Below are 14,289 nucleotides of genomic sequence, written 5' to 3'. Positions count from 1 at the left end.
TATTCTGTCTAGAACATTTTTGATACATGAATGTATGTATCAACGTTAATCTTAGCATAAATACACATTTTAGTGTTAATTAAACGCTGGTAACATTAAGGTTTGTAAATAATATATATTGTAAATTTGCAACGCCATTTGCAATCTTCAGCTCCGAAAATAAAATAATGTGCCAATGATCTACGTATCTTACTTCAACAAAGTTTTGAACGCAGACCAAATCATGTAAACTCATATACATTAAGAGTCTGTATATAATACTTTTTATTTCAGGTGTACAAGAAACAGAGAGCACAAGTGATGATGGACAGCATGTCGACATCGTTCATGTTGGTAAGAGGCTTTTTGAATTTATCAAACAATTATTTTCAAGATCATATATCTTGTTTTCATTTGGCCCTTTGTACTAACATATTTTAAATTTTGTCTTTGGTCCCTAGAAAACGCGCGAAAAGACAAAAATTATAATGTTGAAAGGTCGGTTCGATTGAGCTTTTAAACCTCAAGCTTTGTAACTGATACACTTTTAGTTCTTGGAAACAACATGTACACGTATGTCTTCATGCATGTACATGTATATTTCCGATCCTTAAAGATCGTTCAGCACGACATAATTGTTGTGTTATTTTAGTTCTTTCTATTCGGCAGCTTTCTAGTTGGGTGGTTCCAGTTTTCCTAACTTGAATACTGTTGAATCACCATAAGGATATGTGGCCTGCTTTTTAAATTTGTCTTTTGACGTCATATCTGTGATATGCTGGCTTCATAACCTCAAATCCTTTTTTCAAAATTCCATTTTATCAAGTTCCGCCCATTTTTATTCGTTTAGGGCACATGCATTTTTTTTACTTGGGGACCATATGCCGCTTTTCATGGAATGGCACTAACTTGTCACATTGAACGTCCCATGATAACCGCCATATGGCACATCTGCGGATGTTATAAAATTCTTAATTTACCAGTTCATGTTAAGCCGGTGCTAGGGGCGTGGACGGTAGTTAGCACTTGACAGAACCGTCCATGAACAGGCTCAATCAAACCGAGCCTGCAAACATTTTCAATTAAGCCGTGTTGGGCTTTCTTTAGGGATTCTTATTTCTCTTTATTTTCCCATTGTTGTCATAATGAAGCCTTTTTAAAATTGATAAATCAAGCAACTGCCATATTTGGTAAGTTGTCAAAACTGTTTGCTGTGTTAAGCAAGTTGGATTGAGCTCATTTATTGAATACAGATTTTATAAATTAAACTTCCTGTTTCGTTGATACATCCATATGAATTTAGATAAATTATAAATGAAGATTCTGGTCATAGATATACCATTTATACTTATTTAACGATAACATTTTTATCAGACTGTTTATTCTTGACCTTTTATCCGGTTCAGTAATAAAATATAAAAAGTCAGTTACTAAAAATTTACATCATCATTCACTATAAAACATATTAGCACAAAGTTTAAACTGTGTTAAGATCCTATAAATATCATAGGGGTAATCTTAGAGTTATTGTTGTGAGCTGAAGGTTATTTTTCACAACAATACCTTACACCTTTGCTTTCAAACATGGTAACAATAATTACAATTACACACTTTGGTAATATATTTTCAAATACGATTGTCGATCATCGATAAATGAATTTCAGGGGTGAAAGGTCACTTTGCTTAAACCAAAACGATATTTTGAATGTCTTAACATTGCAACTAGAACCGTGTTTAATATGTATTAATATTTATTCATCATAATGTCGTGTCAAAAACAAAGTTTTAAGAAATGTCAACTAAAAGAAAGTAATGCCGTCTTCCTCCGAAACGTATTTTAAGAATACACAATTAATGAATATTTCATGTATAGTTTGCAAATACTTTGCTCATAGATAATTTCTTAATGTACTCGTATATAATGAGTAAAAGTTCTTATAAGTTTTTTAATTGCGTTCCTTTAATATTTATATTCTCATTGCTGGGTCTGTTTGATTTAGTCAGTTCATGAATGATAGATGTGTTCATGCGACAGGTATCATAAAAACCTTCAAAACCCCTATTTAGAAACAAAACAGGGCTAGTGATTGATAAAAAGCTGATTGTTTGAATCAAAATCTATGTTGAGAAATTCCCCAAAAAATTTACCAGTAAGAATGATGCATGTAGTGGTTTATTCTGATGAACTTATTTTAATGTTCATTCACATAATCAGATCGCCGGAAATGGGTAAGACATATTTCATCAAAATTTTTGATTTGTTGTTTTTGGTTGCCTTAAGTCATCATTTTTATACATCAGTTATAACTTTTTTGGTGGTTCACTATTGTTAAAATAATGTGTTGTATAATTGTTGTTTTTTTGGATTGATAGTTGTTGGCTGCAAGATGTTTTGCTCTATGTTGTCGTTTTTCAAATACTAAATCCTGCAACCTTCATTGTTATTGTCTAATTAATTCGATTATTATTTAACATACTGTAATACATTCAACTAAACGTTTTATTCAGTACTTTATTTATTCTACATGGTAATATGTCAATATTGTAATAACATTTGTCATTATAGTTTTAACAACACTTAAGATCATGCCCATTTCGGAGATAATTTCAGACAAAAATATACCAAGCTGTTTGCATCACTCTTTAGATAGTTGACTCTTCTTGACATTTGAAACTAAGTGCATCCGAAATATTTCTTTCTTCAATTTCAAGAGAAAATTCTTCATGGTATATGTGATAGTCTCGGTTCATTTCTTTTTAAAACAGGAGACTGGTGATTTGAAGTAAATGCAAGGTTTTCAAGCGATGTAACATTTCTCTATTCATTTTATCTAGCTTTTTATATCCACATTGATTTTATGTACAGGCTCTGTTATTGAGATAAATTTTACAATTAAGGTGTTACCATCCTTATGCATTACCTCCGCTTTGAAGAGTATTCAAATAGGCTAGAACTACTGTTAACTACATTGAAAATGAGGGCTGTGGGTTCAATACCCAGAAGGGTCAACTTTTTCTTTTTCTTTCTTTCTTTTTCTTTTAACATTATTTATGTATCTTTCTTGTCCTATTTGGAAAGAAAAAAGTGTTTAATTTTGATTTTTTAATTTATATAGTTATTTATTGGTTAAATAATGCTAAATGTAGTAATAAATATGGTACCTGATATTTTTAAAGTAAAATAAAATCAAAACTAGACTGTAAAAGTATTTCATATTTTACAAGATCAACCAATATACTTCTTTAAAAATTTAGGGAAATTTTGAAAACAGGCACTCATTTAGGTGAATTTTAAGGATTTTTTTAAATAAGGCTCCCTAGGTCCCTAGGTAGTAAAATGGTTAGACACGTGGTAAAAATGTGTGGGGTAGGGTACCATTTTTATACAGATTTCATAAATTTTAAGTAGAAATCATAATTTTGCTGATGTTGATGTTAGCTGAATGGTACTATTTGTTTCTTACCAAAAATTAATGGGAAAACATTTTTCATTAGAATGTTATTGCAGATTATTTAAAGGTTCCTCATTTTTTTAAAAAAAGGCCCTAATAACATCCTAGCTTGAGTTCAGAAAAGTGGCCATAACTTGATTTCCATACGGTAAACGTTTATACACCATTTATAATAAAAGGGGTTCAGTCACGAGATTCAACACCGTTTACATAGGCATTTTAACACCGTAAATGGATACTTCAACTCAGGCGTAAAGTAGATAAGTAGGGATCAAGGTTTCAATTGACTTATAAAGTTCTCAAATATCCTTGTATAAGATATTTTCTTGGTTTAGAAATGCTTGTTCTCTTATAGGTGAAATTATTTCTAATTTATAAATGGCAAAATAAGTGAAAAATAAATATTTTACTCTTGGTCAAGATCAGTTTAATTCATGATTCTTGTCACACGTATACATGTATTGAGATAAAATATAATCATATTGGCTACCATTTCTTTAAACACTTAAAAAAAGAAAACTATACCATTCCGAGTGGTTTACGTAATACACACTCCGTATATTATTCTTAGATAGAAACAAACGGACAACCGCCACTAAAGAGTGCATTTTAGCATTATAATTAATGATATATATATTCGTCAAATATTGGTTGTTTTTTTTTGTTGTTTTTTTTTTTTTTTGGGGGGGGGGGGTTGTTGGTGTTGTCGGTTTTCATTCTTTTTCATTTTGTGGGCAGATATCGATGACTTGCAAAATGGGTTAGACGGATTATATAGCATGTATGATGGCTGTTGTGTTTTTAATAATTTCTTTATAAAATTTGTTTTACGTATCAATTGTTGTAGAAACTATATTTGGCTGATATATCATTTTTTATAATCTTTGTGGCATATTTTTAAAGTTGAATTTCATTTAAATTTTGCTGGCATCTTTTTAATGTATCATCATACAGAGATATTTTTTTCAATATAATGCTAATAAGGGAAAGAAATATAATGAAAAAGAACGCTTTTTAACAGCTAAGAATGCTGTTTTATATAAGTTATATTTACAAACATTCGTGCAATAGTCTTTTATTAATTCACAACTGATAAATTTTATTCCATTTTTCTTTTGTTAATGCATTGTAAGCATTTTATCTTATAAGAATTCCTGGACGACAACATTCACTTTACATGACACATTTATACAACAAATATTTCATAAAACAGAACTATTCTTTATACATATTGCTGTCGTGCTAATAAAATACTTCCTTGATTTTAATGCACAATTTGAAGAAAAAAATGAAACATTTTAGACTGGACTGATAGTCCATTATTTTTCAGATTGTTATACATAGACGTTTTTGGATGTTTCCTTATTTTTTAGGTTCTTACGTTATGTGTTTATGTAAATAAAAAGTATGCTGCTCCTGCTGTTGTTGTTCAAGATGTCATGTTTAAATATATTGTATAGGGCACATTTATGGTGGCTGATTTGTACCATGTCGTATTTTAGCTCCATGAGACGTCCGGCGAAAGCACGAAAATTCGACAATTTTGTGCTTTTGTCGTAAAACAGAGTCTTCGCCTTGCGCCATGTGGAGCGAAAGTACGACAAAATCATCTTTTTGACGTATTTTCTTGCTTTCAAGTGACGATCTGTGGAGTGAAAACAAGACATGGCACAAATCAGCCACCATACACATTTTAAAACAATCAAACAAATTACTAATGATTTATCAATAGACATGGTGGTTGTTTTGGAAATGGGTATATAAAAGTCGTCCTCAGTGACGTTTTGTGCGAATTATAGCAAAATGCATTTTGACCATTTCATTCAGTTTTTATTTGTATACTTTTATCAATTTTGATGAGCAAAATCGCAGATATTGTAGTTTTGGTTAAATACTTCAATTTAAACAGCTGTGTACAGATATGTTTAAGTACATTTAGAAACTGCCCGAACTTGGCGTTTATACGAAATCAACTTGATTGTCAATCTCATTCAAATTAAATAGCGTTTTTTTATTAGTATTTTATGGTATTTCAGATTTAGAAAAATCCAACACTTGCACGAGCTCTCTATTTATTTTTACTTCACATCACACCATGATTGTATCTTAAAGTCAGCATTTATCAAGTAACAAGAAAGCATGATATAACGTTTGTTTTATAAAGGCCTTTCAATAAAATACGCAATCTAAGCTCACAATCAGCTAGTTTTTTAAGTGTGTCAACGAAACGCCATCATCTTTATTTCGTTGACTGTGTAATTTGATATTACGGAAGCGAAAATATAAACTGAGCCGTGTCATGACAAAACCAACATAATGGGTTTGCGACCAGCATGGATCCAGACCAGCCTGCGCATCCGCGCAGTCTGATCAGGATTCGTGCTGTTCGCTTACAAAACCTATAGCAAGTAGAGAAACTGATAGCGAACAGCATGGATCCGGATCAGACTGCGCGGATGCGCAGGGTGGTCTAGATCTATGCTAGTCACCAACGCAATATGTTGGTTTTGTCATGACGCGGCTCAACTGTTTGTTTACCTCTTTATTGTAAGAGATTTTACAATTAATTATTCAATGAACTTTTGAGAATATATTATACATAATCTTATTAGTAGCTCTGGCACAGTGCAATGCAAATAATAATAACTAGCTTTGATTTAAGAGAAAATGTTTAAATATGAGCATTTTATTTCATATATTACAGATGACGTAGTTGACGAATTGCCACTGCCAGATTTACCAGGTAATCATTTGTTTCTAAATATCAAAACATTTTAATTTTCGATTGTGCCTATTTCATTTTTTTAGCCTTAAAAAGGCCCTTCATTAAAAAAATGGCTATTTCTGATATTTTTTTTATAATTACTTGCACATTTAATTTGAAACTACTTGCATAGTGAGACATAGTTAATAATCAAATTAAAATTGCTCTAGTCATGCAGAGAAGTTCTGTCAATACAGGCAGCGTGGTACTGCATATTTTCCTCAACTCATCTGTGACTGTAAGAGTGGGTTTACTGACCATGTGATAATCAAAATGCATTGACATACTAACCATCGTAGAAACAAGCCGAAAACATGTGAAGAACTATTTTCCGTGCTTTCGAGTTTAATTCTACATTTATTTACAGGATGTCCAAGAGCAGGCCAAGCGAGAAACGCGCATGGGAACTATTCTGAATTGCATCCAGGTAGGATTAGTTTTCTGTAGAAATATTGTACTTAATTATTCTCATTTTAATGCGTATTCGGGTATATATTGCTTTGCATATAGTGGCGGTTGCTAGATATATCCGCCGGTCGGCAGACCGTGAAAAACTTGCCTGACCAATTATAAGGGAACTCTGGCATGGAGGTTCCTAATTATCCCTATGTGGAGGTTTAGTAACAAATGATGACCCTTTTTGATTTTGAGGTCAGTTGGTGAAAAGTAAAGATCAATGAAGCTCTGCCCTTTTGTTCACTAAGCTCTAACCTTTAGTTCACTTAAATCTGGGGCAAGACCAAATGACCCTAGCTATATTTTCATCGGTCGTATAAAGTGGAAATGAATAAATTGGTACATTGTATGACTCATATGTAAGAAAATGGTGATTTGCACAGAAACAAAATATTGGCTCGAGTTATAACGCGTTTGTTATGGGTTATTACGTCTTTTGATTCTCTTAATTACGACTTGATTCGCGTTATTACGTCGTTTGATTTGCGTTGGAACGCCTTTATTCGCGTTATTATGCATTTTATGTCGCGTTTTTACGCCTTTAAGTTCGCATTTTAACGTCTTTCCAATATTTTATTTATCTCATTTGTTACTTTAAGGCTTTAGTAATAAACAGTTGATACTTATTGAGTCCGATCGATAACTAGAGAATGGTTAAGATGGCCTTTGCCTTATATGTAGGATTACCTTGTGCTAAAAGTCATCATAGCACTGCAAAAGGATAAAATGAGCCGCGTCACGACAAAACCAACATAATGTGTTTGCGACCAGCATGGATCCAGACCAGCCTGCGCATCCGCGCAGTCTAATCAGGATCATGCTGTTCGCTTACCAACCCTATTACAAGTAGAGAAACTGATAGCGAACAGCATGGATCCTGATCAGACTGCGCGGATGCGCAGGCTGTTCTGGATCCATGCTGGTCGCAAACGCACTATGTTGGTTCAAATATCATGTTCAACATGTTGAAGAGACTCCACTTAGTTGTTTTTAAATGACGAGACTGGAAATATTTTTTCGAGTTAAGTGTTCAAATTTAATATATAGGTATATACCAATAACGTAAACTTTTCAACAGAAAGGTCACAAACTATTATATAACTTATCTTTACAGGTATTGCTGTTCTATGCAAAACAGAAGATATACCGGTATATATTAGATCTCGCTATAGAATTTATGACAGAATTGTTGTTCTTAATAAACCAAAGGATGAAGTCGTGCCATCAGGTAAGGTTCTAATTCTAAAAATGAAAAAGTTAATATCTTAACTTTTATGGTGGTGAAATTCCTCCTATCTTATACAATGTACATGGTTTAGCTAAATTTAAATAGTAATAACTTCACGAAATATAATCTGGAATAACCATCACTGAATTAAAATAGTGAAGAATTAAAAGTAATAATGAAGGTCGAGACAAGTTTAATTTTTGAAGTTAGCGTAAGTTTATCGTTTTTAGTCCCCTACCGGTTTACCGGAGGGGACTTTAGGTTTACACTCCGTCCGTCTGTCAGTCTGTCTGTCCGTCAGTCCGTCCGTCCGTCTGTCCGTCCGTCCACAAAACTGGATCCCGCAATAACGCAAAAAGTACTGAAAATATTTTTATGAAACTTGATATATGGATAGATGGCAGTATTGAGATTATGCACATCTTTTTCTTTTCTTCCTATGTTGAAAATTCTAGTTGCTATAGCAACAAATCGACTGAAAATATGGCAAATTTTACACAAAACCTGGATCCAGTGATAACGCAAAAAGTACTGAAAATATTTTTATGAAACTTGACATATGGGTAGATGGCAGTCTGGAAATTATGCACATCCTTTTCTTATCTTCCTATGTTGAAAATTCTGGTTGCTATGGCAACAAATGTACTGAATTTATTCTTCTGATTAAAGATTAAAGATTTCTGATTCTAGTTTTTTAAGTTTTTTCACTATAAGTTCTTTATTTCTTAAGGTATTATCTTCAAACTTTAAATATAAGTTGCTAGTCATCAACCACATCATATGTGACAAAGTTTACAACTGTAGCACAAAATTTATTAGAATTACCTCCCTTGAACTTAAAATTTTCATGAAAAAAAAAATTGGTTTTTTTTAATAACTTCTTTTTTTCTGAATGTATCTACTTCAAACTTCATATATATGTATCTTATTATCACTTAACATTTGTGAGAAAGTTCAATATTCTAGCAAGACTATTTCCAGAATTATGCCCCTTTTGAACTTAGACTTTTTTTTGAGAAATTGGTAATTTTTACTTCAACTTCTTCAATCATGATAGGATTTTCTTCAAACTCCCACATCATAATAATATGACAAGGTTTATAAATCTAGCATCCATATTTCCAAAGTTATCTCCTCCTAAACTTTTAATTTTTCTTATTCGTTCTTTTAACTTTCATTTACTTCAAATTAAAAATAACCATTCTTATTTTCATTCATTCATTACTAATTGTTCTTTGTTACACTCACATCAGGTATGACATCTTGCATCTTTATTTCAAGAGTTATCTCCTTTTTAAAAATTTTGCTTTTAATAATGTTATATTTTGATAACAGGGATGTTTAAAAAATAACTGTAGAGTGTCCTTCAGTCCGTCTGTCTGTACATAAAAACTGTTTCCTGTGATCACTTTTCAAGAACTTTTTCAACAAATTTACTTAAAATAGAAACATAAGTGAATTGCCAATGGCCCTGCAGAATGTTGCTGGGGCTCTAACCGGTAGGGGACTTATGGATTGCTTGCAATACTATGATAATTGTTTGTTTTTATTACATTCATATTGTAGGCAACAGACTGACAGCTAGAACTTTTGCTGTTAGTTATGGAATGCGTCCAGTAAAGTGGAGTCAATGGTCTGACTTAAGTCTAGTTAACACAGCGGCCGATGGAAACTCAGCTTAGTCATATCAACACTGGTTTGGCATATCCATAGGCGACATAAGGCTCAAAGCAACTTTTTTCTGTAAAGTAAGGAGCATTGCGATACATGATAAGAAATTGTGCAATAAATTGTATTATGGGTGCTCAGTGAAGGATTTGGCAACAATTTTATCAGACATGAAAATAGCCACAGATATTCGGAATTTATCGATTTTATTTATATGTGACCAGCATTTTATTTATCAATTCTTGCCATTTTTTGGAGGATGAATGGGTCTTGTTACATTTTGAGATTTTTACCAGTATTTTATGTGCTATGTTAAGTGCCAGTAAACTTTAATAAAAATCATACTTTCATCAATTATTGCACAAACGTATTTTTCTATAACTTAACTTGGTTGAATAATTGGTTGGTGCTTAAGTCCGTTATTTTTAACTTAAATATAATTTCAATGTTCACTAGGTATTGTGGTGACATTTTGACAAGCGTTTGTGTCTCAAGGAAAAGTGATTCAAACAATCATAATTTGACATTGTAACATTGCTTTTATTGACAGAAGGTGCAGTGGTCATAGTGAACAAACATATCTTTACTTACTTAAATACATTCCAGTTCTAAATATTATCACAGCATTCTAAAGTTAAGATTGAAATGTTACAAACTTATGTGAGATGGTTCGGAGCTCAGCTAGTAATTTGACAAATGAACCCAAAAGAATACCAAAAATGTTCATCAGTAAATTATTGCCTTAAAGTTATCAAGGCTATTGTTACAATATTTTGTAGTTATCAGTCTCATCTTGTTATCTAAATATTTTGTTGAATGGTTTGTTCCGATGATGAGCATCATATAAAAAGAAAACTTTGCCTGGACAGTTGAAACCAAGACCTGGTAGGCCGAAATGTTCGGCAATTTCTATTTGATGTATGTATAAGGCACATTATGCCTCAGAAATCCATATTGTTTTATTCTTAAGAACTGTCAAACATGTGTTTTAAATGTTAAATAGCAAATTGAGAGAATGTTAGATGTTTTATAACTGAAGAAAATGGAACTGAACATGCAGGAATGTGTTGTAAGAGAAGAAAATTGTAAATAAAGTAGTATTTCACTTTATAGTTATACCAATTACAAAGCAACAGAAGCAAAAGGTAGTACATCTATATGGCAATTGAGTATTTTTGGAAGCTGTAAAAAGATATAAAAAGCAAAATGGTTTAAAGATAGCATGTCTGAGGCATAATGGCCCTTGAATATAATTAATATACATGCTTCAGTTAACACAAAACCACAAACTCGTTTGCAAACGTCTTTTCAGTCAGATAAGGTGTTTCATATTGTCCAATAATATGCGTTGTTATATTTCCTTTTTTTCTCTCTTTATTCAATGTTCAGTATTGAAGGGATTTTTACCATTTTGCATTGTCCATCTGTTTTGTATTTGTTTTGAAAGTTGTCGAAATGTTGTTTTTTTTCCATATCATTTTGAAAGACCTTTTATTTTATTTTTATACATTTATTCATCTTAACATAGGAAAACATGATAAGATGTCAGAAATTGCCAAACAGGTTTCCCCTTCCGGCAACAAGGAAATAAAAATTGTAGATCCAAATCTTATCTGTAAAACAAATTGCATGGAAGTTTATTTCATATAGTTTATGGTAGACAAAATATTCTTATTATGAAATGACAAACTATGAAAATGTATATGTATGTTCATCAACGAATTTTAAGGCAGTTATTTAACATTATTTATTCTGTATTTTATCCTACTGAGAAAAAAAAACATGGAAGGATTTTACATATAATGATCTCTTAGACACAACTTCAAATACAAATACATTTCATTTGCTTAAAGATATACTATGCTCATCATTAAATGAAATATTTTAATCTCTGAAATTTATTCAAATCTATAAAATTCTTACTGAATATGTCTGAATTTGAATAAAAGAATGAATAAACTATGTATTGGAAACTGAGTTCCCTATAACTACGGAAACGTATAGCGACCACCCCTATATGTTAGTTAAAACAAAATTTTTGACAATTTATTTAATACATATTTTATACCTATCCAATTTTTACAAACTTACTTGATCTGAAATATTTATCCAGTAATATCTACAGCCCCTGCATGTTGGTAAAAACAGAATTTAAGACAATTTATTTAACACACGATATATATTTGACCAATATTTACATTGTTATTTGATCTTGAATATATATCATTTACTCAATCTGCTGTTTATATTGCTGAATTCAAATTTATGTGACATTTTTCTGTTAATTTATATGTATTAGTTATATATATTGAGGTTTTTTGTTCGCATACCTCTATCATTATAAAATATAATATAACATATTTTACAATTTATATTTGATAATGAGGACAGAAAAATCTCGCACAATAGAAAGCTTTTTTTAAAAATTATGTATGAAACATTTGATTGAGGCTTTTTGTATTCCAAAGATTAAGGAATGTTTAAATAATTGTGCTTCAGATAGTGTTACAAGATAAAGATTATATAAAAAAGACAAACTCCGTTAGTTGTTAATAAGCATAAAATAAGCTAGTGAAGTAGTACCTGATGTAAATTAGTTATCATAGAAACCATTATATTTTTGAAAACTTACCATTAAAAATGTATGTACAGAGGATGGTACATGATAAATATTAAATAAAATGGTATATTCGACCACTTGATGATATTATAGGAACAGAGATCACTAAGCTTTAGCGATATTTCGTCTTATATGATGTGTGACACGAGAAAAGTCAAGACATTTGTATTTGATAAAGGAAGCAATTAAATCAAGTTATGTTGTAAATCATATATGATACGTATTTTGTTTGTAATCTATCGTACGTTTTTATCTTATAATGCAAGATATACTACTTTTTACTACTTTAAACTTTTTGACAAAATGAAAAACTAAAACACTTACATCTTTTTAAATATGTAATTCTTTCCTCAAATCATATTTGCATAAAACAAACATACTATAAAACTGTAAAAAAAGTCATTTGATATATATCATATGGGGATGGTCGCTATACGTTTCCGTACTATAACAGGTCAAGAAATTTGGTCTTTTCTTAATAAAAACACTGCCAGTACTGTTTAATGACACTGCATATTAATATTGTGATCAGCTATAGTATGCAAAATTTAAAATATTTAAAATAACATACCTACTTTGTGTGATGTCAAAACAAATTTATTTTACTAGACTAATTATATTTAAAAAGAGACTGTGTAGCAATAATAAATTATTTTTTTAATATCAGATTTGAGCATAGTATATCTGTTGTACATATATACCAATGTCTTTCAAGTGCAATAGAAATATTGCTGAGATTATTATTCCCATGATTTATAGTAATTTATATATAACTTATACATGCACATTTTTTCTAATATTTTGTTCTTACATTTTTTTTCTAGAAAGATAATTTGATATATATATATAGGGATAGTAAAATTGCTCTTAAGAAGGCATACAAATAGTTTGGTGCTTCAACATTAGTTTGATAATGTCTTAGATTATTTTGCGTTTTAAAAGTTGTTCAAATTTAGGGCGTGAAAATATATATATTGAAATTGAATTGATATTAAATATTTTTCATTAAATATTTTTTTAAAAGTTTTGTATTTGTCCGTATTAATTGTATGTTTGATAATACAAAACTATTTTCGTTAAAGTAACATACAAGTAGACAGTATTTAATGAAATTATCATTTGTATACATTCTAAACTGACCTTAGTCCCTTGAACAATCCACAAACATTTTTATATGAAATCATTTTTTTTTTCATTTTTTTTTCTCATAATCTTTTCATTTATTATCAATCGTATGCTGTTAATATTGTTTAACGAAGTTTTGCTCATGTAACATGACAACGGTGTGTACCGTTGTTTTACCACAATTCTGATATTTGCCTGTACAGTGTATTACAATTTATTTAAAGTTCAACAGTTATGAAATGTTGTTCATTTTGTTTACTCTTGTAAAAGTCGTCTTTTTATGTGAAAAAAATAAATTTGTACATGATGAATTTGCTTCTTTGTGTTTTCTTCCATTTTTATGAAGAACATATTTTATGTCGAATATCTTAATGGTGTTTTTAAATGAAACCTAGATTACTTAGGTTACCTTGTCAAACGTACGTTCAGACATATAATTTGTTTTCCGTTAGCTGAGTATAATTATCTAATGTCTTACAGTTCACTTCATTTCGTCCACATTTAAATAGCTATATAAAATACATTTAAAATTGTATTGATTATTTTAATAATGCAACTTACCGTATTATGAAAAGTATAAAATAGTTTTACATATGCCACGGTTCAGAACTGTTCACTATTCAGAGGAGAGGATGTGGTAGGACTGTAGGTTGCCGGATAGCTCAGTCGTGGAGCTGCGGAACGGTATTCCGAAGGTCCCGGGTTGTAGTCCTGGTCTGGCTGTACATTTTTCTCACCCTGTGACATATAGTTTGATTCAGCAATGATTTGAGATGACACCTAACCTAAATGCAAGATGTTTTATCGGGATAGGTCTCACCTTAGTCGGCCTTTAGCTTTTATTTTCTGTTGGGAAAACAATGACGTGTTGTTTCAAACTCAATTAATAAGTAATTTTATCTTGGAAAAGTGTTTCAAAAGCATTATTCAAAACGTCCCGAGAGCGATTGATAAGGCGACAATGATGTTCGTCTTTACATGGCCATTTACACCAAGT

The 14,289-nt window shown here is 30.9% G+C and overlaps 1 protein-coding gene across 1 annotated transcript in view; it reads left to right on the top strand.

Moving 5' to 3' along the window:
- The window catches only part of LOC132727534 (uncharacterized), a gene marked incomplete at its 5' end in the record, with an annotated part of 28,349 nt that extends 14,752 nt beyond the window's left edge, over positions 1-13,597 (top strand). Inside the window, 5 exons of the mRNA XM_060713073.1 lie at positions 274-333; positions 6,136-6,174; positions 6,563-6,622; positions 7,766-7,879; positions 9,446-13,597. Coding sequence (XP_060569056.1) covers positions 274-333; positions 6,136-6,174; positions 6,563-6,622; positions 7,766-7,879; positions 9,446-9,561 — 389 coding nt within the window. The remainder of the gene's footprint in view (positions 1-273; positions 334-6,135; positions 6,175-6,562; positions 6,623-7,765; positions 7,880-9,445) is intronic.
- Between the last annotated feature and the right edge of the window lie 692 nt (positions 13,598-14,289).

Source organism: Ruditapes philippinarum, unplaced genomic scaffold, assembly GCF_026571515.1.
Source record: "Ruditapes philippinarum isolate M1 unplaced genomic scaffold, ASM2657151v2 ctg2117_1_1_1_1, whole genome shotgun sequence".
In the NCBI taxonomy this organism is placed as follows: Eukaryota; Metazoa; Mollusca; class Bivalvia; order Venerida; family Veneridae; genus Ruditapes; species Ruditapes philippinarum.
Note: the sequence above shows the minus strand (reverse complement) of the source record. Positions and strands in the feature narration are given on the sequence as shown.